At 43.9% G+C, this 26401-nt stretch overlaps 1 protein-coding gene across 2 annotated transcripts; it reads right to left on the bottom strand.

The window, feature by feature from the left end:
• Nucleotides 1-1497: 1497 nt before the first annotated feature.
• On the bottom strand, nt 1498-26048 carry ZBTB34 (zinc finger and BTB domain containing 34). Of its 2 annotated transcripts, none has more exons than XM_034664544.1 (2): nt 26030-26048; nt 1498-8073 (listed from the first exon to the last, which is right to left on the bottom strand). In XM_034664544.1, exon 2 carries the CDS (start codon nt 8061-8063, stop codon nt 6549-6551), a length of 1515 nt encoding a protein of 504 aa, XP_034520435.1. In that variant the 5' UTR covers nt 8064-8073; nt 26030-26048; the 3' UTR covers nt 1498-6548. The 2 variants fall into 2 exon arrangements, with proteins under 2 accessions (XP_034520435.1, XP_002916369.3); XM_002916323.4 differs by lacking the exon at nt 26030-26048 and adding an exon at nt 23520-23637.
• Between the last annotated feature and the right edge of the window lie 353 nt (nt 26049-26401).

Raw genomic sequence — 26401 nt, 5'->3', positions numbered from 1 at the left:
CATCAAGGGATGTTCAACATAAAAGTCATGCAGCCATGAGACTTTCAAGGAAACGGCCCAGGGAACAGGGATGAAAACCAGCAAGCAATCAGGGATTGGTGGTTGTCCTTTGACATTATAAAGGACATCATAAACATCACTGAAGCCAGGATGGCTTAGCCAGTTGTGTGAATTGTAACCGGATGAAACGGAAGTGAAGACAGATCGTGCCTTCAGGGCAGATGAAGAGCCAGCTACAGCCAGTGGCCTTTGTCAGCAAAGCAGCTCGGTGAGGTCTGCTCAGCCCCTCAGCCCCGGCTCCACTATCTGCTTCAGGTCATGCTCCCATTTCCAGGACCACACCCCCTCGGGATGTTCCTCTACCCCTGACTCTTGACCTTGGGCTGCCTTTCCAGCCTTAAGGAGAAAGCCTATGGGAAGCCATTGCCTCACCAGTTATCTGAGCCATGAGTCCAACTCCATCATTTGATAGATAAACTGGGACTAGAGAGGGTGAGGGATCTGCTTATGATCACGGTCAGGCACAGGCTCAGCTAGAAGCCAGATGTCCAGACTTGAAGTTGATACACTTTCTCCATCACACCCTTGAGTGGCTCAGGAGTCCCCCCGCCCCCAGCTAACATCTGAAGCTGGTCCCACATGGAGCTTTTACACGGGGAAGTGGGGGGCATCTCACTGCCCACTGGACTGAAGAGGAGCCCTGCTGAGAAGGGAGGCCCTGTTTTACAGTAAGGAGCCAGGAGCCAGGCAGCTCCAGCAGACTAGGAGCCAAGTTTAATCCCTGCCTGTTCCCCAGCCACGCTGCCCTGCTCAAACCTCCCAGAATACATGCATTTGCTCATTCGTTTAATCCCTACTGGTGCAGTGCCAGGTCCTGTGCTAAGGATATACAGGCGAGGGAGACAGCCCTGGATCCCTGCTGTCACGAAGCTTACAGGCTAGAGGGAGAAACATTAGCTGAACAATCTCACTCATCAGTATACGATTACCAGCCGAAACACATGCTCTGCTGGGCAGGAGGCACGCCGCTCAATCCGCGCCCGGTTAAGGGGCCTGATCTAGAAGGGCTGCTGCTGGAGGCAGGGGCTCCCCGACTGAGGGAGTTAACTGGCAAACAGGGAGGACAGGTGGAGACAGCGGACACACCGCATACAGCTCCACGCTCTGCGGCCGGAATGAACATGGCACGTTCAGGGGAGCCAAGGGGGTGCTTCTGCAGGCAAGTGGGGTCAGGGGTCACCGGCGATTCTTTCTAGGGGAGACTGGGTGCACACGGGGGCCCCTGACAATCGGTCTTCACCACACAAGAGAGAGGGATATAGAAATACATCTGCTTCTTTCTTGTCTTCCCAGCACCATGGTGGCACAAGGGCTTTTTACGAAATCCTCACCTCTCGAAAACAGCGGTTACAGAAATTATGACACGGCAGACGTCTGTAGAGCCAGCAGGGCTCACGGAGGCCGGAGGGGCAAACACAGACGGGGGGCCACAGCACATTTGCTCTAGCAGCATTTTTATTTACAAACAGCAATTTCCATTGACTTTATACCATAAAAAAGCCATTTACAAGCAAGAAACAAGAATTCAGAACAAAATTAAGCAGCACTGAAATATTCATGTCACAAATCTAAAACAAAATGAATACAAGAGTAAAATATCATTTGAATAAATAGTCTTAAATTCATGCTATAAAATAATCCTTAATGGCAAGTTACTAGTTGGTACAGCATCCGCTTAGCTAGCTTCATTTACTTCATATGGTGATGAAGTGTGGGCTTGTGAGGTTACCAGTTTATATTGCAAGATAATGACACTGTGTTAAGTCATTCAAATTGCTCAACCATTTATAACGGAAAAAAATGTTAGCCCTACTAATAAAAGTGGTGAGAGAGATGGTTTTCACATTAGGAAAATGGTCATTCTCAAAGAAACCAGGTAAGTTTACCTCTTACTATAGTCAGGGCAGCAACCAAAGGCTTAGGCAGCAAGTCCAAAGGTTGAATTCACAGCATACTTGTCACTGAGGGGCAGCAAGAGGTCTGGTTACTGCATCTGCAGCAGGGCTCACTCAGGACTTGACCAGGAACTACAGGAGCCCCATGTGTGCCAGGCCCAGAGGGGAACCAGGGAAAACAAGGTCCTCTTCCGGGCCGAGAAGTCGAGCACCGGGCAGAAACAGTGGAAACACTCTGGCACTTACTGAAGAAGACATTATGTGACGTGTGACAACCATTACAAACTTGGAACAATGTGAATGACTCTTCTGAACATTCAGTTCAGTTGCACTGAGTAATATGAAATCTATGATTTATGAACTAGATAGTTTCATATAAAGAATTTACATAATTCCCCAATACTTTCATATATAAAATTTAATAAATAACCCTGACCAGTCTAGAAGCACCATTCAAGGGGCGTGTGCCCTTGGAAAATAGTTTAGGTGTTGCATATTTGAGTCCCTTTCAGTGGAGGCTTCACAGGAAACCATTACAGAATTTAACAATAACAAAGACAACAACAAAAATCACAGTAACTAATAGAAAAAGTTGTTAAAATAAAATACATTGATTTCTTTAAAGTAAAGCTCATTCACGCAGATGATTCCCACCCCCCCTCCCCCCCAGCCCTTGTTTTGTGTTCCTGCAAGTTCTTCCTAGAGTCTAGGCTGGAAAAATAAAAGTAAAAACAAAACCACACATAAGGATATGCAGGCCTATGGTCTGGGCTAAGGGAAAACAAAGACTTGGTTATAACTGCTATGAGAAAAGACATCTGCTCACGCTCTGGAAGCTGGAAAATTATCAATTTAGTTCTACAGTATATTCTGCTTAACAGTGAACCGACAGTATCCTTTCTGCTGTTACACACACACACACGTGCGCGCGCACGCGTGCACACACACACACGCACACACACACACACACACACACACACGAACAAAAAAACAAAACCGCCAAGGCAGAGCCGATTGGGAGGCTTTCCACTGACCAAAACTTAACTTGTCTTCATATGCTGTATTTACAAATATAATTTCTAAATGTATTTACAGCTTTAGTAGAAATTAGAGGGGAGCGAACTGATTAGAATGAAAATAACTGTTTAAAACCACAAACATTAGGAAAAGTATAAAATTCTTTGTCTTCACAGTTTGCAGTAACAGGTGAAACACCTAGAGGAAAGGACGCCGTCACTGTCTTCACATTGTCTACGTACTGGAAAAGGTAGCGCAAGAAGAGACTCAATTATGAACAGACCTATATGAACTCAGGATATGTTCTGCTGTAAAAGATTTCTTCACATATCACTTCTATCTTAGTTGACTTTTGCATTTGTTATAAATGAAACATCTAACCTAAAACTGTACAGAAATAGGGACTTTGCTTTCCAAAAAGAGCTGCTCTAAGGAGTTACACAGCGAACTTCGTCTGCGGAGACGTGAAGGGACCTTCGGGGAGAATGTTTCTGTTCTGTGGCCACGTTCATCCTCCTGGCACATCCTCATGTGACAAGGCACAATTAATTGCTGCTGCCCGATCTGAATGGAGTTAACCTTTCACCCGCCACGCACGCTGAGAAGCACGACGGTGTGCTCGCTCAGAGAGGCTGCCCAGCTCTGTGCTGGCCTACGCGCTGCCTCCTCGAAGCCCTGTGGAACCTTACAGTACTGGGTTATGGCTTGAGAATTCATTCTTAACACTGCTAGCAGTGGAAAGGGTAAAGTGTTAGCAACATGAATGGGAGGCAAGTGGAACTTGCAAAATGTGGAATCATGGTTATTAGAGAGAAACTCAATCAATTTTCTGCCCCTTAAACAGTCCCATTACAATGTTTGAACCTGAACTGTACAATCAAAGCAATGTATAGTTTTGTCAAAGACAATTTTGGATAAGTCACTCTTTGGTAAACTCAAACCAGTTAAACAAATTGACAAATACAAAGAACTCCATGTAAATAAGGTTAAGACGGACACAGTGACAAGAACCAGGATATTCGAGGTACCTGCCCCAAGTGCTCTCCCCTCCTGACTTGTCTCATCTATCACGGAATGCTCTGGAGACCTCTCAGAAGGCCCCAAGCCTGAGAGAAAAGGAGGTGCCTTCCCTGAGCCTGACCTCTCATGTCCTTGATTTGGGCATTTCTTGTCACAAACTTAATTTGTATCACCACACAAATTTTTTGCATTTAATTCTTAAAAAGAAAAACCAAATCCAAACTTACTCATGTACGGGAAAAAAAAAAATCACAAACATTTACCTGAAACCCCAGAACATATTTCAGTGGGTAAACACGCGGGGTCCAGCCTCCCCTTGAGGCACGCGGCTTTGACAGGAGTTGAGCAAGTGCTTCAGGGAGAGAACGCACCCCTTACTTAGGCAGTCTGACAGGAAAAGGCATACTATATACCCGATTCAGCAAGCGCCGCTCCTCACGAGCAGCGGGATTAGAGTGTAATCTGTACGTAGTAACACTGATGTGTAGCGCGGCAGGTCACACGGGAAAGACAGATCCTGTGTGCTAACGACACGCCACCGCACCACCACCACCCCCGGGGGCTATCGCACACAAGGGCCTGAACGATTTTCTTGTCTCAAAATAACAAAACAACACAAAGACCTCCCCCCAAATCATCCCACCCTCCCCCCCAAGCCCCCACCATTCTTGGTATTTTAAGAGCCAAAAAAGCATGGAAAACCAGCAAACGTCTAATTTTGTATTCCTTGAACTCCTAGCCTCTGAGGTTGGTCTTTTTCGTGTCTGTTTCTCTTGCAGGTGGTTTGCGCCGTTCTCCTGCGGAGACGCGCTGGCCGCGGGTCTCAGGGCCCAGGCTCTCCAGCAGAGTCTGGAGGGCCGACGCCCTCCGGGCAGCGCAAACACACCGTCCGACCGCGGACGTGACATGACTCCTCTGTCCGAGTGGACAGTACCGAAGCAATCTTGTAAAGCCCGTTTTGTTTACTACAAGCACACGGGTAAACAAAATCTAGAACTGAAGACATTTCCTGAAGTACTAATAAAACATTATTCAAATAGGACTCAGGTATGTTTTCATACAGTAATGTGTTTGCCAGCACATGCTTTTGAGGTCTCTTTTCAAGCTAAAAACTCAAGAGAGGAAAAAAAAAAAAACAACTGTAATTCACTATTACCATTAGATTTCACATTTTCTACAACTATACTGACCTAAAAGATACAGAACGTAAAAATAGCACCACGTGACCAAAAAAATGGTGACACACACACAGATCTGGTGACACACAGAGTATCTTAGAGGGCTTTTTGACTGTTGGTTTCTTTAAGCAGGAAACACTGAGAGTGGGGGAGCCACTGAGGCTCTCGTTAGCACACACAATACTAAGATAGATATATTGCTTGCAATTCCCGTAAGTATATCTTTACAAAAAGTACAAATTCCAAGTTCTGCAGTTTCCCTGGGAACTGCATGTAGAAAAAGTTGCTGTGCACCTGAACTAGCTGTTTGAAAAGAGAGAGAGAGAGAGAGAGGAAAAAAAACCCCCACAACACTGCTTGGAGAATTTTGTAGACAGAACTACAAATCCCTTTCCTTTAGTGCGAGTACTAACTCATGGTAGAGTGATTCGTTTTAGTTACCTGGTATGTATGTTTCTACAGTACGGAATGAAGGTAGATTCGTAGGCCAGTAAAAACATTGAAAACCACTGCTCCTTTGGGGTTGGCTAATATAACACTACAATATGTAAAAAGGTCAGCACCACGGGTCATCCAGCTTACCTACTGGACAACGAACAAAAATTCCAAACGGTTTCCAACTAGAGTTGAATACATTTTATGGCATTTGGTTTATGTACTTGTTATGAAGCAGAGCTATGAACACTGTGATTTGCTTTGCTTGCTTTTGGACACAATGATTAATATATATGAAAACCTATTAACATTCTTTTGTAAGGGAAATAAAGGGTCAAAACCCTAACATTGGGTAGGGACCAGACAGAGTCAAAAGCCCTGTTCACATTGTATTAAATTATATATTCCTCTTACATTCACCTCAACCAGAATAAAATCAAATTTGAGAATGTATATATACTATATATATAATAATAGCTTTATTATATATATATATAAATTGTCTAACTACCCCCTAAAAGTAATTTTAAATTATAAAAGGTTACCCATTTGTATCAGCTGACGGCATCCTGGTCTCTCTCCATGGAAATGCACTGGTGCCAGTGCACACAACGAGAGAGTATGCCTCTTGGCAGAGAATGTAGGGTCAACCAGTTGGCATAGCTAAATCACTGGCAGATTTTGGATTAAGAGTTCAGCCAAAGAGGAATACTGTCAGCCTGTGTTTTCCCTGGATACGTTGCCCTTCATGCTTTGAGCTCCTTGGGAGAGGGAGGGCGGGGGAAAGGATAAACACAATGAAGTGTTCCTTCCAGAAACCTTAGAAAAACTGCCAAGAGACCGAGAGATTTCCAGATGGTTGGGAAAACCAAAGATTACAACAAAGCAAATCACAAATATGCACTGATTAATGTGCTTTGTCTGGGTGTACTTCGTTACCATCTTAATCAGGAGCATCAGACACTGTGTGAATTTCCATCCGGGAATCCAGGGCCATCTCTGAGGCCGATGCATCATTTTCTAGTTTCTGTTCCACGTACACATCTGTTCTCTCGGGGGACTCGATGCGACTCCTGACTTCGGCGACGCCGGGGTGGTTTTTCCGCAGGTGCTGGTTGAGGGTACCTTGGAATGGAAAGCACTTGCCGCAGATCTCACAGCGGAATGGTTTGTCATCGGTGTGGCCCCGGATGTGATACTCCAGTTGGTCCTTGCGTGTGTACTTCTTCCCGCAGAACTTGCACACAAAGGGGGTGATTCCCATGTGGAGCCGCATGTGCCTGTCCAGGCTTCCTTTTTGGTTGAAGGACTTCCCACAGTAAATACAGATCAACCTCTCATTGTATGGGTACCAGTGCCCTCTTGCACTCCTCTCCCGGGGACTGCTCTCATACCCGGGGTTATTCATCATCGCCTCGCTATCGGCACCCTGCACCAAGCCCTGCAGATCACTGTGCAGGTGGACAGACAAAGCCCGCTTTTGGCGAGCGCGCCCTCCTCGAAAACAGCTCAGCATGGATCTAGACGGGCTAGAATTACTCAAACTTCCAAAAGCTTCGGAGACGCTGGCTGGCTGTGAGGCTGCTTGGGAATAGGAATACGCGTGCTGGAGCACGGAACCGTAGGACCCCACGTTCACTGCCACGACTTGCTCCCCATCCACCATCTCCGTGTGGTACCCGTCATCCCCCAGGGAGGAGCTGTCGGAACAGCTGGGCCGGTCGGACTTCTCCATCTTCACCTTCACCTCGGTGATCTGGCTCTCCCTCACCAGCAGGTCCCCTTGCTCATGGTCCCCCTCTATCTGAATCTCGTACTCGGAAACGCTCCCACTGCTCCCTCGGTCCGAGTGCCCTTCCTCCTGTAAGCGGCTGCGCAAAGCTTTGCTGGGCGTCGTCTCCATCCGAAGATCGCTGCTCGTCGTGGGCTGCCGTACCTGAGAGCAATACGGAGGGGAGATCTCAACCGGGTTGGCAAAGAAGCTGCTGTCCTTAACTCCATTACGACTCTCTGTTGTCTCCTCGGCGCCGACAGTCACAGAGTCAACATCTCCAACACTGATTTTTGAATGGATGCTCTCCAGGATCTGCGTGCACTTGTCAATGACACACTGCATCTGAAGAAAGCTGGCCGCAGTCAGAAAGCTGACAACATCCTTCAGCTGCAAGGACATTCTTCCAGTGTAACAAAATGAAAGCAACTGTTCAAACACATTGGGATTTTTAATCACGGATATTGACAAGCCACTCATGGTACTTAATGCTGAATGGTCCCGGAAATAGGGGGAGCTGGCAGCGAGGACTGCTTTGTGGGCTCGGAATGGCTGACCCTGAATGTGGACAATGATGTCACATAGTTTCCCTTGCAGGCGGAGTTCGTTTAGCTGGCTCAGAACAGTGCTGCTGTACTCGGGCACATCAAACTGAATAAAACTGCTGCTGTCCATTTCTACTGACATGAAGCGTAATCTGCAGAAAGAGAGAGTTTCATAATTCACCAGTGACTCTTCACTAAGTACAAGCGGCACAAACACAAGCTTGCAAAAATCACACCACCACCATCACCACCACCACTGCAGCTACTGTGCCTCCAGGGCCCAACCTGGGCATTCTTCCCCTTGCTTTCAGTCTTTCACGTCTTGGTCAATTCACCTAAAGTCAGATAACCTCCACTTCAAGCAGCCTAGTGCCCCAACCGCCTAACATCCATCCTCATCAAAATTATAACACCTTATATATAGATAGTAGGGCCTTTCCAGCTGATTGAGAATTTGATATCCTTTTAGGAAAAATATTTCCGTTTCACCTACTTCTGAAGATTTGGAATACTTTGTAAAAAATATGCAAACTCATCTAAAAAAATGTTCTGCCTCACTTGTATGTTTCCAATTGGTGCTTTTCAAGCAGACAGCATACCAGATACACTGAATGGAGCTAAATCCTTTTTAATTTAGAATCTGAGTTGTTTTGATGTGCATTTTTTCCTCTTCAGTTCTGCACACCTTTCTATCCTTTTGGGCTGGCAACTGACTCTGTCAGTGAAGAGCTTTAGACAGGGCAAGCACCAAGAATGACAGACATATCACAAGCCTGTCACTGTCCACCAGTGCTCACAGCGCACGCACACCGTGGACAGGCTGGCTGCCCTTGCCAAGAACCAATGGCACCGAATCACTCACAACCACGAAAATGGATACAGCCCAGTCTGCGCTCTCTGACCAAAACACAATAAAATCAGATCTAACAATTATATTCTAGTGCTTAAAATCCAACCAACAGAAATTTAAGTACCTTCTGAATAAACACCGAATCAAAAAAGAAAATCAAGAAGGAACTATTTAGAAAAAAAGAAAACACATCAAATCTGCAGCAAGAAGGATTAAGGAGTAAAGTTCAAGTTTACTTATGTCTTCACCTTACTTGAGAATGCATCCAAAAAAGGAGATGGCGATACAGGTGAGGAGGCAAACACAGGACTGTGCTAACAAGCGTAGAGTGTAGACACTGGGTGTACACAGGTGTTTTCTGTAAAATCCACCTTTTTTGTATATTTGAAATTTTTCAAAATGAAATGTTGACGATTTTGAAACTACAACAAATTTTAACAGGGAAAGTCAGTGCCTTAAAAGGTTTTATCATTAAACAACAAAGAAGAAAAATAAATGAAATCACTGAAGAGGTCAGAAAAGAAACAACCAATTAAACCCAAAGAAAGCAAAAAAGTAATGAATACAGAACAGCATATAATCGCAGAGAAAATTCTTAAAATTATAAGACACAACAATGTGCAATTAAATCTGACGCTTGCAGGAAAGGATCAACCAGTTAGTGTGACTAGATCACACCAGAATTTTTTTTTATCGTTGTCAGAATCTGAGTTAAAACATCTTAGTTAAGAAGGAATACTGTGCCCTTATTTATCCTAGATTTATGATTGAAATCAATTTGAAATCTGTACGGAACGGACATATTTTTAGAATAACATAAATTGGCAGAATTAAATAAAAAGAAACAGAAGTGCCAAAGCATAAATGATCTTCAGGCCGTTCACACTGTTTTAGATGCATGTTGAAACATTTAAGGCATCTCAAAAAAAAAAAAAAATTAAAGCATCTCAATTTATATGGCTTAAATCTGATACCAGAAGATGGTGAACAGGATAAAGAAGACGACTGTCAACTTTACCTAAGTAAACAGATTTTAAAGTCCTCAAGGAAATACTCAGAAACATAACCTATTAAAAGAATAATATATTGTGACCAAATGTAAGGATGGCTACATGCTAGGAAATGTATAAATATAATCCACCACATCAGTAAGTCAAAGGAGAAAAACCATATGGCCAAATCAAAACTATGCCAAACGTGGATTTTAGAAAGTTAAATGCCTTTTCAAAGTAAGGAAAAAATAGGAAGAGAATATTTTCTTAATGTAATAAACAGTACCTACTGCAAAGCCAATGGCAACATCATCCTTAGAAAGGAAACATCGTATCTGCATTTCCCAAAATGTACTTAGTAGCACACAAGCCCATGCCCTAGACTCCATATCCCTACCTCCTAGGGGTTAAAAAATATATTAGCATAGTAACCCACCCGAAAAGCCCGGCAGGCAAGAATTCTATTTAACTCAGCAGTTTGCACACTCATTTAAGGTGTAACTTCTCTCAAGTACACATGTAAGTATTCCCAAGAATTAGTGTTCCCTGGTGCACACTCTGGTGAACACTTTAGTAGAGGCATTCCCATTAGTCCCTGGGAGGATACTAGGTTGTCTGTCCATCGCTTCTCTTACTTAACGTTGCTCTGGAAGTTCTAGCCAAAGCCACAGACAGGAGAAAATTAAGGCACAGAGCCATTAGAAAAAAGGAGGTAAAATTACTATTCAAGGCAGACAGGACTGTTTACACAGAAAACACAAGGGAATCACTGGAACAAATCTGTTTAGAAGCAGGAACTAGCAAATGAAGCGTTTCAAAAAACTATTGTACATAAAAAACCAGTTAGGTAAGATAATGACAAGTCATGACCAACAATAGTAACAGAAACTATAAAGTACCTGGGGGATAAACAAAAGAGTCAGGATCTACAAGAAGAAAACTGTAACACTTCAATAAGGACAAAAACATGTATAAATGAAGATACGTATCACACTTCTGAAAGATTCCATACTATAAACACTTTACCCCCAAACTAATGACTATAACGCAGCCCAATGAAGTACTTCTATTAGTAACTTCACAAAGTGATTTTAAAATTCATCTTAGAACATTGCTGTCCAACAGAAATATAATGTCAGCCACATGTGTAGTGTTTTCTAGCAGTTCCATGAACAAAAATATTAAAATTTCACATTTTTACTTAACCTAGTTAAAGCATTATCAACACATAATCAATGTTAGAAAATTATTAATGAGACCTTTCACATTCTCTTTTTCATACTAACTCTTTGAAATCTGATGTGTAGTTTACACTTACAGCGCATCTCAATTTGGAATAACCACATTTCAAGTGTTCAATAGCCACATGTGGCCGGCGGCTACCACACTGTAGACACCGTGGATCTAGAAGAATAAATACTGAAGACATTTTAGAAAAAAACCACCACAAAAAAAACAGGCAAACATACAGATGGCAAAATGTATGATCAGGGGCGCCTGGGTGGCGCAGTCGTTAAGCGTCTGCCTTTGGCTCAGGGCGTGATCCTGGCGTTCTGGGATCGAGCCCCATCAGGCTCCTCCGCTGGGAGCCTGCTTCTTCCTCTCCCACTCCCCCTACTTGTGTTCCCTCTCTCACTGGCTGTCTCTCTCTCTGTCGAATAAATAAATAAAATCTTTTACAAAAAAAGTATGATCATGCTGGAATTCATTCACTCTGAGTATGTACTGTCTTCTCCGCACCAGGCACAAGGGGTCCAGGTGAGCTTGAATTCTCTTGTTAAAACTATGACAAGGGCTATGAGATCTTTTGTAATGGGGGGCGGGGAGGTGCTGCAGACAGAAGGAATGACACACACAGAGTCGAGAGCCTGAGCAGGAAGGAAAGAGGCGTTAGAGAACTGTGGTACAGTTGGGGGAAGGACAGAGGCCTCACGAGGCTGTGAAGGTAGGTGGGAGTCGGACCAGATGGACCCCATGGGCCATTTCCAATCAGTGAAAAAGGAAGAATTTTTGAAATAGATGCTGCTTGAATAATATGAATATATAATAATAAAGTTAGATCCCTTCTTCATTACATACCCCCCAAAAACTTCTAGAGAAGGTCTTATTAGGTCCAAAAAACAGATACCAGAGGAGAACACAGAGATTTAATCACAGAAGAACTTTTATACATTTAAAAAATGGCTTTTCACCAAAAACAAATGAACAAAAGACAAATTATGAAAAATACGACATATATGGTGAAGAAGTATATAAAACTCTTACAATAAAAACAACTTTAACAATTGAAAAATGGGCAAAGACTATGAACAGATGCTTCAAAAAAAATTAAAATAGTCTTGAAACACAAAGTGCTTAACAACATCAATAAACAAATAAAAATTAACATGAGATACAATTCTTTCTCAAATTGGCATGATTTAAACCCAGTTGGCAGTGCTATAGGGACTGTGGCGCTCTCGTATACTCCTGGTACGCAAATACAACAAAAGCCTTACGATGGCATTTCTCTTGACTCAGCACTATCATGGATAGAGGCACAAGAATTTATCCATAAGTATATTCAATTACAACAGCAAAACAATGAAAACAACCAAATTGCCCACCTTCTTGGGAATTATTAAAGCATAGCACACCTGTATACCAAATACTATGTCATTATTTAAATTGACGTTGAGGAATACAAAGTTAGCTCTACAAAATCCAAGCCCCAAGAGGGCAAGGATTTTTATCTGTTTTATTAACTATCATCCAGCTTACTGCCTGGTACATAGTAAACACTCAATAAATATCTGCTGAATGAATATTTAATAACATCACAAAAAAATCAGGTAACAAATCAACAGCAAATGAGCACAAGGGATCTTTACGGGTGATGGAAATGGTCTAAAAGTGGGTTATGGTAATAGCTGTATAACGTCATAAATTTACTAAAGATCACTGCATTGTACACTTAAGATGACCAAATTCCATGATATGTAAGCTGTACATCAGTAAAGCTGTTAAAAAAAATCAGGTAACAACAAAAGTAGGATATTTCTAAAATTATGTATCTACAGATATTAAATATACATAGAAATAATACTGAGAGATATATACAGAATGGTTACATTAATGTTAAGATTAAAAATGTTTTGGGGCGCCTGGGTGGCACAGCGGTTAAGCCTCTGCCTTCGGCTCAGGGCGTGATCCCGGCGTTATGGGATCGAGCCCCACATCAGGCTCTTCCGCTATGAGCCTGCTTCTTCCTCCCCACTCCCCTGCTGTGTTCCCTCTCTCGCTGGCTGTCTCTATCTCTGTCGAATGAATAAATAAATAAAATCTTTAAAAAAAAAAAGGGGGGGGCGCCTGGGTGGCACAGCGGTTAAGTGTCTGCCTTCGGCTCAGGGCGTGACCCCAGAGTCCTGGGATGGAGTCCCGCATTGGGCTCTCTGCTGGGAGCCTGCTTCTTCCTCTCCCACTCCCCCTGCTAGTGTTCACTCTCTCACTGGCTGTCTCCCTCTCTGTCAAATAAATCAATAAAATCTTTAAAAAAAAATGTTTTTACTTTCTTCTTCGTACTTTCCTGTATTTTCCAAACTCTTAACAGTGAACATTTATTACTTGGAATGACAAAAAAAAGTAAAATAAAAAATACCTTAAAATTCCTGCCGATGATAATTTGACAGATGCTGTTGGCGGGGTGTAAAATGAGCAAATACTTTGGAGGGCATTTTAGGGATGTCCATTGAAATTACAAATGCACGTCCCCCATGACCGAGAAACTTTAGCCCTAGGAATTTACTATACAGCACTGGACAAAACGACAGAAGATCTGGAAAAGACTACATGCCCATCGAGAGGAATATGGGACGCCCATATTTAAGGCTACTATATAACCGGAAAAAACAAACAAGGAAGCTCTTTCCATACTGACATGAAATAATCACCATGGTATCTTGCTGATGGAGAAGGGTGCGGTGCCGAGCGGTATAGGTATTGTTTGTATAAAGCACCATGAAAACACACACACACTGCTGTGTCAATATATACACATTATGGATATGCGCAGACTATTTCTGGAATGATGCACAAAAACAAATAACCTCTATTGCCTCTTGGGAGGGGGACAGGGTAGCCAGGAGCCCTATTAGCTGTCAATGAATCTTTTCAGACACATTTCTAAACTACCTGAACATATTCAAAATAAGTAACATTTAAAAAAAAATTAGGATACCTCATCCAGTTTTTATTTTTTTAAAGATTTTATTTATTTGAGAGAGAGATAGAGCATGAAAAGGAGAGGGAGAAGCAGACTCCCCACTGAGCAGGGAGCCCAGCACGGGGCTTGATCCCAGGACCCTGAGATCACGACCTGAGCTGAAGACAGCCATTTAACCGACTGAGCCACCCAGGTGTCCCCCTCATCCAGTTTTTAAAAGACAGGAAAAGATCATAATAAAACCGTGTGAGGCACAAAGTTGGGAGTCAGATCTGGGTTCAAATGACACCTGCTTTCCACTTGTAAAACTTGGGTGAGATACTTCATAAACTTTCTAAGTCTCAGTTTTCTTATCTTGAAAATGGGAATAATAGTCCTTGCCTCATGGCTTGTTATGAGGAATACAAGTATGCAGAAGTAGGAAGCACTAGGGGCACCTGGGGGGTGCAGTCAGTTAAGCGTCCAACTCTTGGTTTCGGGTTGTGAGATCACAAACCCCCCTCGGGCTCAAAGCGGAGTCTACTTACGGCTCCCTCCCTCTCCCTCTGCCCTTCCCCCTGTGTGCATGCATACGTGCGTGCATGCATGCTCTCTCTCTCTCAAATAAATAAATAAATCTTAAAAAAAAAAAAGGTAGGAAGCACTCAGCACAGTGGCTGCTTGGCCCACAGTATTAAGGTTAGCTATAACAGACTTTTTTAGGGGGACAGGATGGTATAACAAAAAGAACTGGCTTTGAAGGTAGACTTGGCTATGAATCCTAGCTCTGCCACTTTCTGATAAAAATCATAACAATGAACATTTAAACAGCCACGCGGTCTTGGACGAGACGGTTAACTTTGATTTCCTACCTAGAAAAAGTCTCAGAACTACTGCCCTATGTGATTGCGGTCATCATTAAATGACGGAAATTCATGCACTGAATGTGTATAAAAGCTGGCATATAATGACACATCTTGCGCTAAACACCTTATATATATTAATTTGATCCTTTTATCAATTCTGTGAAGGATATACTATGATTGTTCCTATTTTATAGATGAAGAAACTGAAAAGCAGTTCAGATACTGCCAAAGGTCCCACAGTTAAAAGATGAACTTAGTCCGACTCGGGAGGCTGTGGTCCTAACTACACCAGACCGCCTACTAGAAACACAGACACTGCCTGGCATGACAGAAGGGTGCGTAAATAGTGACTCTGGGAATTAAAGCGCAAAAGGAAGGTGGCCTTAGGCTTTTCAAAAGATGCAAAGGTGTGGGCAAAAACCAGTAGAAAAGAGCAAACAATGAAGCATTTCTGAAACAGTCTACAACTGAAACTAGCCTCCCGGTGAGGCTTCCTCCTCCTCTGCGTGGCTTTTTATCTTCTCAGAAGAAAAGAAGAGAACTACACTTGAAAGAAAATCACTGGAGAGAAAAACCAAAAACCATGATTAACACCTAAGAGAGGGATTCTAGTTTTCTGCAAATGAGAAAGGAAGTGCTTCACTCTCCTCTCCTTTACATTAACACTTCCTCTGGCCGTGACAATGAGATTCAAAGCCCTCTGCCTAGAGCTGCTAACAGGCGACACTCCAGAGGAAGAGGCTTCTGAAAGTCTGACACACAGGGAATCGGCAGGTAACTTCAGCCCTAGGCACATTACTGAGCTTAAAGGAGCAAAAGGCGTAATGAACCATAAGTTCCACACCCAACTACCTGACTTGTCAGGTGTAGTGGTCCAGGGGTAAAGCAAGTCAGAACCTCTTCAAGAGACAATCAAGTTCAAATATGATCCCCCACTCCTCTGATCAGCAGTTTCCCAACATGGGCTCTCCACTAGTTTCTTGTAGGTCTTGATTCCTCCCCTGCACAGAATGTCAGTGGGCCTACACCTAACTTAGAGCAATGCTTCATTAGTTTAATCTTTAAAGTAAAATATACGCACACAAATTTCAAATCCTAGTACAGAAAATATAAAATGAATAGCAAAGCTCTTCCCCAGTTCCTCTTCCCAAAGATAATCACTGGTAAGAGCTTTCAGTGTTCTTTCAGAGAAAATTATAAACACATATCAGCATAAATTGTTCTATACCCTGTTTGTCTGTTTCTTTGTTTTATGTATTTAATACCCCCTCCAATCTTTCCACGGTAGCACAAACTCACCTACCTCATTACCTTCTCCAATTTCAGAGTACTCCACGAAGACTGTGTCACAATGTACTTAACCAGGCCCAACTGATACCCCAAACAGGAAAAAATTTAAATAGCCATGGTATTTCCTCTAAGCAGAAGACTTTGCTAGGATTGTGGTTTCATTTCTACCGATCATACCAACTGGGTCCCAAAGGCAGCGGCAGCTACCCTCACCCACAGCACATGAAGACCCTGTCCCCCCCATAACTGCCAATAATGAGCATTACACTTTTTCACTTTTGCCAGACTGATCAGTTTAAGTGGCATCTCATGGTTTTGAAATGCCTTTATTTAATTATAAGTGAGGCCGATCGTCTTTTCTCATGTTTAATGGCAATTTGTCTAAATTTGTCTTTGAACTGTCTGTTCGTATCCTTTGCCTATATTTGCATTTTTTTATTGAATGTCAGAGCTCTTTGCAAATTAAGGAAATTAGCCTTTTGTCCTATATGCTGCAAATATTACATTTAATTGCAATCACTAAATGGCATACTAACTGGGAATTTAAATTATTTTTCTACATGTATAGGAAATATTCATTCAATTTCAATCTTCTGCAGGCACAAACCAAAGGGAATTCAAAGACGAATAAGACTCCCAGTCTTGCAGTTTGATACGGGCTTAATGCAGATTCCTCCCAACTCAGAGAGATGTGGGAATGAAATTCATTTTTGATAATGCAGAGAAGTGATTTATATATTAGTTTTTCACCTAGACTAAGTTTGCAGCTGCTTCAGAAGACAATAATGAATTTGATTATTCCTCTCACTAAATACATCAGAATCAGTATTCTTTAACTCAGCAGAGTAATCACAGGTCTGTCACATTATATTAAGAAGCCATCCCCGGGGCGCCTGGGTGGCACAGCGGTTACGCGTCTGCCTTCGGCTCAGGGCGTGATCCCGGCGTTGTGGGATCGAGCCCCACGTCAGGCTCCTCTGCTGTGAGCCTGCTTCTTCCTCTCCCACTCCCCTTGCTTGTGTTCCTTCTCTCTCTGGCTGTCTCTATCTCTGTCAAATAAATAAAAAATCTTTAAAAAAAAAAAAAAAAAAGAAGCCATCCCCAAACTAGACATTTCCACTGCTATTTTCAAATTTAAAAAACAAGCATTTATCAGCTGGACATTTTTCTTCAAAACCATTAATACTTTTTCTTTCATTAATACTTATTTTAACTATTTTTTCTGTTTGTTTGTAAAGACTACACTCTGGATAAGAACGTGAAATACCTCTTTAGAAAAACATACATGGTAAGGACTTAGCTGCAGGGGCTGCTGGAAAGTTCAAGTTGTCACCTCCTCAACCTGTCCTCAGTCCACTTCTGCTCATTCGACCAAAGGACACACATACCACCTGCTCTGCCCATCGCTTTAATGGGAGAATACTTTCAACCCCTGGAAGCAGCCTTCACCCCACACACAGCATCTGCCAAGGTCAGCTGATGAGACTGTGCCAACACTGGTCTCAGCGGGCTCTGGGAAGGACTCCCTCTGAGGTGGGCAGTCCTGACCCTTCATCCCCTTCCTTGTGGCCAGCCACCCTTACACCCACCTCAGCAACTGTAAAAGGGGACCACTGCCCCCTGCCACACTCTTCAGCCTTCTCCCTCACTTGGAAAGCCCATCATGCTCATCGTCATCAATAACCGACACTGACTGAGTGCCTGATACATGCAAGGCACGTCATAGAGGACTTACATGCATTATTTCCCTGAATCCTCTTGCCCTCCCCCAAGGGAGGTACCTTCACCCCTATCTTAGAAACGAGGAAACCGAGACTCCAAGAGGCTAACTTTCCCAGGACTGTCGCAAAGTCTACCCATCCAGACTTCCTACACAGTAACTCCTGACGCTTGTCGAATTTGCCCTCGGGGAACAGCAGGACCAGCAGAAGTCAGGAAGAGCGGAGGAAAAGGATGAGAAGAAAGCTTCCCTAGGTTACATTCCTGACCTGGTGTGGTGGCCAGGAAAAGGGACAGGAACAAGTGGTAAACATCCCCCTAATGCTGCCAAGGGCTCCTACTGCTTCTGTGAGGAGGAAGGGGATAGAGAAGGGCGAGTGAGGGGTATTTTATTAATATTCATCAAAATTACAAATGCACGTCCCCTGTGATTGAACAATTTCAGCTCTAGGAATTTACTACAGCACCTTCTTCCTCAAACAAAATCTCCAAGAGAAGTAAGGGCTTTGAGCAGGGAAAGGAGGGAGGGAAAAAAAAAAAAAAAAGGTCCCAGGTGGTTCTGCAGCTGAGGAATGGTATGCCTTCCATCTGCACAGATTTTCCCCCATCAGAGCCCCTTACCCTGTCTGATTTTACCTCCTTTATTTTTTTTTAAGATTTATTTATTTGACAGAGAGAGAAAGAGAGTGTGTGTGCGTGCATGCTTTTGTGGGGGGAGTGGCAGGGAGAGGGAGAATCAGGCTCCCCACGGAGCAGGGACCCCGATGCAGGGCTCGATCCCAGGACCCTGGGATCATGACCTGAGCCGAAGGCAGATGCTTAACTGACTGAGCCACTCAGGAGCCCTTAACTCCTTTAAATAAACAGCTATCTTCATGCTACAGCCTCAATTAATTAGAAACCACTGGCCTGAGGCTCAAGTAACTGGTCCTTCTAGTGTTTAAAGGTGGAAGTCACAGAGCAGACACTGCCAAGACCCAGGTTCAGCCCAAGTTCAACAGAATTCTAAGCAGCGTTGAGACTGGTGTTCAAAAAGCCAGAGTAGACTGTAAGGGGCCATCCAGGACTGACCGAGGACCGAGGACAGCAGCGAGGCGAGCGCAGGCCAGGGGTAGGCCAGAACCACGAGGAGTGGAGAAGGAGCAGGTTCGGGAAGAAAACGGACCCATGCTGGGGAGTGAAGGCACACTGGGCGACCAGAGAAGGGAGGATGTTTCCACAGTGAGGCACTGTGGGCACAAGCCACGGGGGAGAGCCACACTGGATGACCCACGTACAGGTCAGCCTGGGATGCTCCTTGCACAGACCTGAGGTCAGGAGCGGGGTCCTAGAGATAAACATGCATGCGTGCTCTGCAAAGAAAACTAAGATCCGATGCAAGACCACATGACAACAAGCCTTGGTTAGTAAAACTGTCTGAAATCTCGGCAAGGTCCCACCCAAAAAAGCTACAGAACACCTCACCACACCCATGCGTCAGGACAAGACCCTGTTCTGAGATTCAACATGGGAATCTTACCCCCAAACTGGGTTCCAAAGCTCACTAAAACAAACGCATTTTACCTGAAGGAGCTTTAGAATAAAAAAGCTACTTCGCAAAGACAGCAAAGCCACAGTCTAGCAGACAGGGCTGATCCTGACAGGGGTGAACAGATATACCAGTTAATCCATACTCTGCTCTGCCTTTCACCCGGCTCTTCCCACTGAGTTTGAGCAAAACGTTGAACAGGTAATGACTGTTCAACCCTCCCACATGACAACACTAGATGCTCAAAGGAAAGAAAATGCGGTCAAGGGAAGCAACACGAGTCTTCAAAGGTGTTGCCTGTTTACGGATTTCTTAGCACCAGGGACGGGAAAGAGGGTCCTATTATTTTCCATTCAATGCCAGTATGTTCTTATGACAATATTTTTTAAGACCTCATTATCACCAAAAATTGACTGCAAAAAGCATGGATGAATTTATTTATAATAAGGACATAAAGATCTTTCCAAGCATGACAGAAATCCCAGAAGCCACAAAGGCAAAGACCAATACATCTGACAAATACGACAGAAAAAATATCCTCAGCGAAAACCAGAAGTGAATGACATATTGAGAAAAAATACACGCGCATTTGACAATGGACTACTTTCCAAATTCCTTAATTTATATTATAAATCAATCAGATTGGGATGACACAGAAAGCCCTATGAAGAAGGTGCAAAGGAATTAACAATTCAGAGAGGAAGAAAAGACAACCAAAAAACACATGAAAAGATGTTTAGCTTTCTTCATGACTAAACTCATGTGAATTAGAGAAAGAAAAAATGAGATACCAGTTGTGACCCATCAGATTTGCACACATTTAAAAAAGAATTGGCAAGTGTAATCCTGAGGGATGATAACCTGGTCAGATCGATCAAAATGCAGAAGGCATTCACCACTTGGTCCACCATTAACTGCTAGGAATTGATCCTACAAATATACAGTCCTTACGAGAGTATGTTAGAATATACGTAACAAGGATGCCCACTAAGTATTTTTTATTTTCTGTAGCAAAAAAAAAAAAAAAGAGAAAGAAAAAGAAAAAGAGCGAGAGAGAGAAGGGGAACTTCAAAATCCAGCAAGAGGAGACTGGCTCAAAACAACAATGAAACACTACACAGGCATTAAAAAGGATAGCTAGATCAGAATGCTTCAATATAGAAAAAGTTCTATTATTTAGCCCAAACCAGCATGATACGGAATACGTATGCATATGTGGATTCTTTTCATGTACTTTTCTTAAAAGAATAAATACACACTGCTGTATGCACTCTGGAAAGAATCACACGAAACTCTTAATGTCAGGGACTTTGGGAATGAGGACTAAGGACCGGGGAGAGGGAAGGGGAAACAGGCTTCATTTTATACTTCTTGAATGTTTTATCACATAGCTGTATTATTCTCACCAAAAGTTTTTTTAAGACATGTGTAAGATTCTACCTAAAAATATATAATTTTGTAAACCAAAGAATCTAGAGAAAGATAAGCTGCAAGTAGATAATTAGTGTATCAAGCAGACAATTATAGAGGCAGAAACAAAGAACTATGAGGAGGAATGACAAGACTGATTACTTTTGACCAAAAAGATTTTTCTAAAAATCAAAATAGAACAAAGGAAAGCTTCCTGGTGTTAGTAATATGTGAACAGGGCTTTGCATTTCAAATGGAACAGAAAGAACACTTCAAACAGAAGTGATGGCAGGAGCAGGGAATAAAGGATTGAAATGTGTAGAGTAGTGGCTGGGGCCAGGCTCCAGGGGTGACAGGGCAAAGAGGAGAACCACCGTCGGGACGCGGAGGGCCTTGAACATGAGATTAGAAAACCCCAACTCAATTCTGGCAGCTGCCAACTTGAACATGAGTCCAAAGAAGGACTCAACAGGACTTGGAGACTGCAGGGTGCTATCCATTCCAGGAGGCAAGTGAGTTCTGCCTCAGAGAAGAGTCTGGGTTGCCCACTGGGCATCTGTGTAGAGCTGTGTGACAGGTAGTAGGAAGGGAGGGGAGCTGTACAGAAACATCAGATGATGATTTGGGAGTAACCAAAAACTGTACTAAGGACTGCTCTGGTAAGATGACAGAGGAAACAGAAAAAAGTTTAGCTGAGAGCCGAAAAGTTTTGCTGTTTGCTCCTATGCGAGGTACTCCAACATGGTCACAAGAACAAGGTAACACCCACACTTAGCCCTCTCCTCAACACAACATTTCATGAATAAAGCTCTGCATCGGGCCGGCCTTCTTTTAAAGCTGTAAGGACATTGAACAATGAAAACCAGAATGCAGACTAGTGATACCTTCCCGCGCTGCTAACCCATTCTGAAGAGAGCCTGAAGATGAGAGAGGGGACGCTTAAATGCCATCTGGGCTAACACCCACATGGGCCTTGCAATCCCCTCTACAACATCCTTGGGGAAAGCCCTGGAAGTGTTCCCCCGTAAGGACAACCGGAACAAAAGTGCAAGCATAACATCTAAGAAAGGGGCAACACGCTGCTGAGTGCACACCCTCGACTGTGAGCGGAGGGCAAGGCCCGTGTGCCCAGAGCCCAGCACTGTGTCCGGCAGAGAGAGGGGCTCTCGGCACATGTCAGCTGACTCGACCTGAACCAAGCTGGTGGCTCAAAATCCCCGGAGGCCACGATCGCTACACCTCCAGCTCTCAATTCTCCCTGCTGAAGATCCAAGACCATCCCTTCCATCAGGCAAAATCTAGCAAGAGGGCTCAGGCCCATCTAACCCAGAAACACTCTAATTTGCTCCGCTTCACTTAAAAATACCCAGTGACACTTCTAAGAAAAGAAAGCAAAGTTATGAATCTGGGAGTTAAGGAACCATGACGTACCCATTATTCTCAATCAAGATGCTCACGATTCCAAACCCAGATCTGCACCTGCTGGGTTCAGTCACTTGCGGACACCAGAGCCACAACTCAATCTCAGCTTCCTCTATCAGGCACTGAAGACCTAAGATCTCTAATTTCCATTCCATACAAAAAGTCATGAAAAAGACCACAGATGGAAGCACTAGGGACAGCAGGCATGGTAACAGCAGTAACAACTATATAAAAATAACTTTTCTAGGTATTTCTGCCTGGGTCTAGATCAAAACTAAACTTGAGCTGTCATGAATTACAATCTAATCCTTTAGAAAGCAGCAGCCGAATAACACCAGGGCTGCATAAAACATTCTGGTGCTGCTGAAACCCAATGCACGAAAAAAATAAATAAAATGGCATTCCGTGATGGATATTCATGAAGCACTCATCCTAATTTAAAAGAAAACAAGTCTAGAGTTCTTACTGCATTAATTCATGTGAGCCTGAAAGAACATTTTTATCCAAACTGTTAAGATTTCCTACCAAGGCGTTAACATTCTCCAAGTCTGCTCAGTTACACTAATTCTGAGAGTACGGTTTGGTTTGACAGTGGGGTTTGTCTTTCAGTCAATGCAGAACATCAGAAGCTTCTTCTGAGCTGTCCTGGTGGGGTAGGGATGGCCTCTCTAACCTCACCTGCAATGTGAGGGACTAAAAGTTATACTCCTACTGTGTACCCTATGCTGAGTAAGCTCTTTACTATTCACTGAACCTTCAGGACAACACTCTGACATAGTGCAACTATCCCCATTCTACAGATGAAGAAACAAACTCAGAGAGCTGAAGGACCTTTCCAAGGTCACTAATGACTGTCGAGGGCCAGGATTTGAACCTGGATTTGTCAGTACCCTGAGTGGGAATTCTTATCTCCGATAAGACTTTAATTCAGGCACACTGGTGAGATGCAGGGTTTTTCCTGGTACCTGAATCTTACTGATCAACTTTGAGTGGAAAGAGAATTCTCATTTAAGGATGTATCATTACATCAACGCAATAATTAAGGGTTTACACTGTGTTGTACTTTGAGTAGTTTGCAGCCATTTCTCTGCATGATGTCCATTCCGTCCAAAAACATCTTTTTACCTCTGTCTATGAAGTGGGCAAGTAGATGTTTCACGAATTCATCCCGACTGAGAAAGGTAGGTTTCAGGCAAAGGAATGAATAAGCTTTCTTAAGGCCAAGAACTCAAAAATGTCAAGACGTGGCATCTCACCTGCTTACTGCCGGCACTTCCAGGGACACCGGGTCTGGGAAACACAAGTCCCACCTCTAAGGACAGAAGGATTAGAAAAGCTCACCTTGACTTGCTTTCTTCTGTGAGGTTTTCCATGCCATCAATATCAACCAGAAAATAACCATTAGATATTAAACTGCATTCAGCTGATGACCTTCACTAAGCTAAATTCAGCAGTCAGCTACAAAACATTAAATGGACACATTTAAGAAGTTTGAAAAACAGGAAGCAAAATTTAAACTAAAGTAACATGAAAATGAATGGGAAGAAAACACAGTGAGAGCATTCTAGATTCAGGATACTGACATTTTCAACAAGTGCTGCAACGGAAAGGATCCAGAGAGATGTCAAAATCCACAACTCATTTTCCACCTTGATAAATTTACACCTGATGATGACGATGATAATGAAAATGTATTGAGCAGTTAATAGGAGCTGCAAACTCTGCTACGTCCTTCATATGCGTATTTGTTTCATTTTAAAAGTCGAAGTAACCCTATGAGATGGATTTTATTATCCCCACACTACAGATGAGAAGATAGGCTCAGAGACATTATACAATTTGCCCAAGTTCACAGAGCTAACAAGTGGCCTTGCCGGAATTCAAATCCAGGCCTGATTCCAAAGCTGAAGTTCTTTCCCCAGTCTCCAGCAAAAGAATTACATGACTTTTTTCTTTCCCATAATCAAAAGTAAACTTCCTAATCTTTCAAAGACTCGTTTTATGCTATGTGTACTCTAAGAATGAAAGTGGAAAACATCCACTTGGAATGGCAGCATGAGACATAAATGATATATAACAGAGAAAGCTGATCATTGATAACAGATTCCCCTTTAAAAAGGAGGGGAATCAATTTTTTTTTTAAAGTTGTTTACCAACAAGAATCAGGAAGTATTTGAGTATCTCTTATAAAAGTTCGACTAACGTATTGATACCACCAGGGCTCCCCAAGAAGTATTAAGACACAATGCCCTCAAAAAAACTCCCGCTCCAGCTGGGACAAGAACAAGTTCAATAACCAAGCAACAAATGCTGAATCCTGAGCTTTAGATTCTGAGTGCCACAAAGGCATGGGGGTAGGGCAGTCAGGGAACGCTCTCTGGAGGAAGTATATCTTCAGCAGGGGCTTGAAGGAAGTGAAATGGAGAATTTACACAGAGAAGAAAAAGGAGGCCAGCACTTCAGAAGGGGAAACAACAGGAGCAAAGCCCTAGAGGCGGACATAAACTTGCTTCTGCAGAGGACCGATGGGAGAAGAAGCAAGGAATGGGTTCAGATAGGTGGGGAGGGGCCAAACCAAGGCGAGTCTTGAAAACATAGGGCGGGCAATGGCTGGGCACAATGGGGCACACAAGAGGCCCCTACTCAATGCCATGGCCTCTTAGGTGATTTCCTGGCCCCAAGCCTCTTCTTTCCCCTCCTGCAAATTACCACAAACCATCCCTCGTCTCCTGCCACTCACCACTGACTTTAGAATAGTTTCAACTTTGGCCTAGTGTTCAAGTTCTTTCAGGAACAAGCCCCAACCAATCTTTCCTCCTATCCCCTTTCCCATATGAATGCTTCTCGACAAGGAGACTGGTCTATTCACCAACTCCATTGGGTCACTGGGCCTGATTCCTCTTTTCCTATCTGAATCCTACTCATCCGTTAACAGCCAGCTCAAATCCTGCCTCCTCGCTAAGCCGTCCCTGACCACTCAGGGTCCAATGACCTCCGTCTCTTCTTCTTCTTAATTCTATAGCACACAGCCCTGTCTCATCAATCAACTACCTTTTCACAGGTAAAGCCTCAGCACCTAGTGTAAAGCTGCTTGGAGGTTGTGTGTCTTCCAATACTTTCCCCCACCACATGCAACAGCATCTTGACATTTAATAATCAAGCAAGCACTCAACTTTTTTTTACTTCCTATATTAAGTTTGGCATTAGCATAAAGGAAGGAGGGGGGAGGCGGGGGACTTCTGAAGTCACAGACCAACTAAGAAGCTGTTGCAATAATCCAGATGTGAAGCAAAGAGGGCCTGGACTAAGGAACAAAGAGAAAATGGGCAAATATAAACAACAAAAAAATTTTGCATGCAAAAACTCAGCGGGATGTGATTGACTACTACTAGGGACAAAAGCAAGGGATGAAATATGATTAAGGTAAGGTTTAGAAACACTTCTGGGAATCATTTTAAAGCCTGTCTGAAACCAAGTGTATTAAGTGGCTAGAAGTCCACATTTGCAAAAAGTCTGCAGTGAAACTGCCCAATGTCTTGAACCAGGGACAGCCCTTCCATTTTCAGACACATACAGACTGGCAGACCCACGAGGGTCTTTAGAGAGCTAATCTAAAACCCTCACTGATCAGATGGGGAAACTGAGGCCCAGCGCGGCAGAGGCTTGCTGAAAGCCTCAAGACAACTCCCAGACTAGTGCCGCCCTAAAGCACAACAGCCCAGCCTAGAAGGACACTATTTACACCCCGAGGCTAACCCCAACCCGGCCCTCCGTAATGGCAGGACCGACTGAGGGCTAGAGTGACCATGGAGACGTCTAGGGCCAAGCAGGACGCGCCGCCGCCTGTTTACCTGGAGAAAGGCGGTGGCGTGGGGCAGGGGGTCCGTTGCAGCCACCAGCAGGGCCGACCTCGCGGCCCGGGCAGGCTCTGCAGGTCACTCAACCATCCGGCCTCCCCATACAAAGGGGGAGCGCCCCTGGGGGCGAGGGGCCCGGAAGCATGGGATCCCGAGACGCCCGGGGCGGAGGCTGGGGAGCCCGGGGCAGCCGGCCGAGCGCAACCCTCGGCCCCGCCGGAGGCTCCGGGACTCCGGGGCCGAGCACTGTTGGCCTCTCCGGGGCGAGCGCCTGGCCAGAGCAGGTGCCCAGGCCTCCCGACCCCGCCCGGCCTCGGCTCCAGCCCGCGCCGCCCGCCCACCCGCCGGCCCGCCGGACTGACCAGG

This window comes from Ailuropoda melanoleuca, chromosome 7 (assembly GCF_002007445.2).
Source record: "Ailuropoda melanoleuca isolate Jingjing chromosome 7, ASM200744v2, whole genome shotgun sequence".
In the NCBI taxonomy this organism is placed as follows: domain Eukaryota; kingdom Metazoa; phylum Chordata; class Mammalia; order Carnivora; family Ursidae; genus Ailuropoda; species Ailuropoda melanoleuca.
Note: the sequence above shows the minus strand (reverse complement) of the source record. Positions and strands in the feature narration are given on the sequence as shown.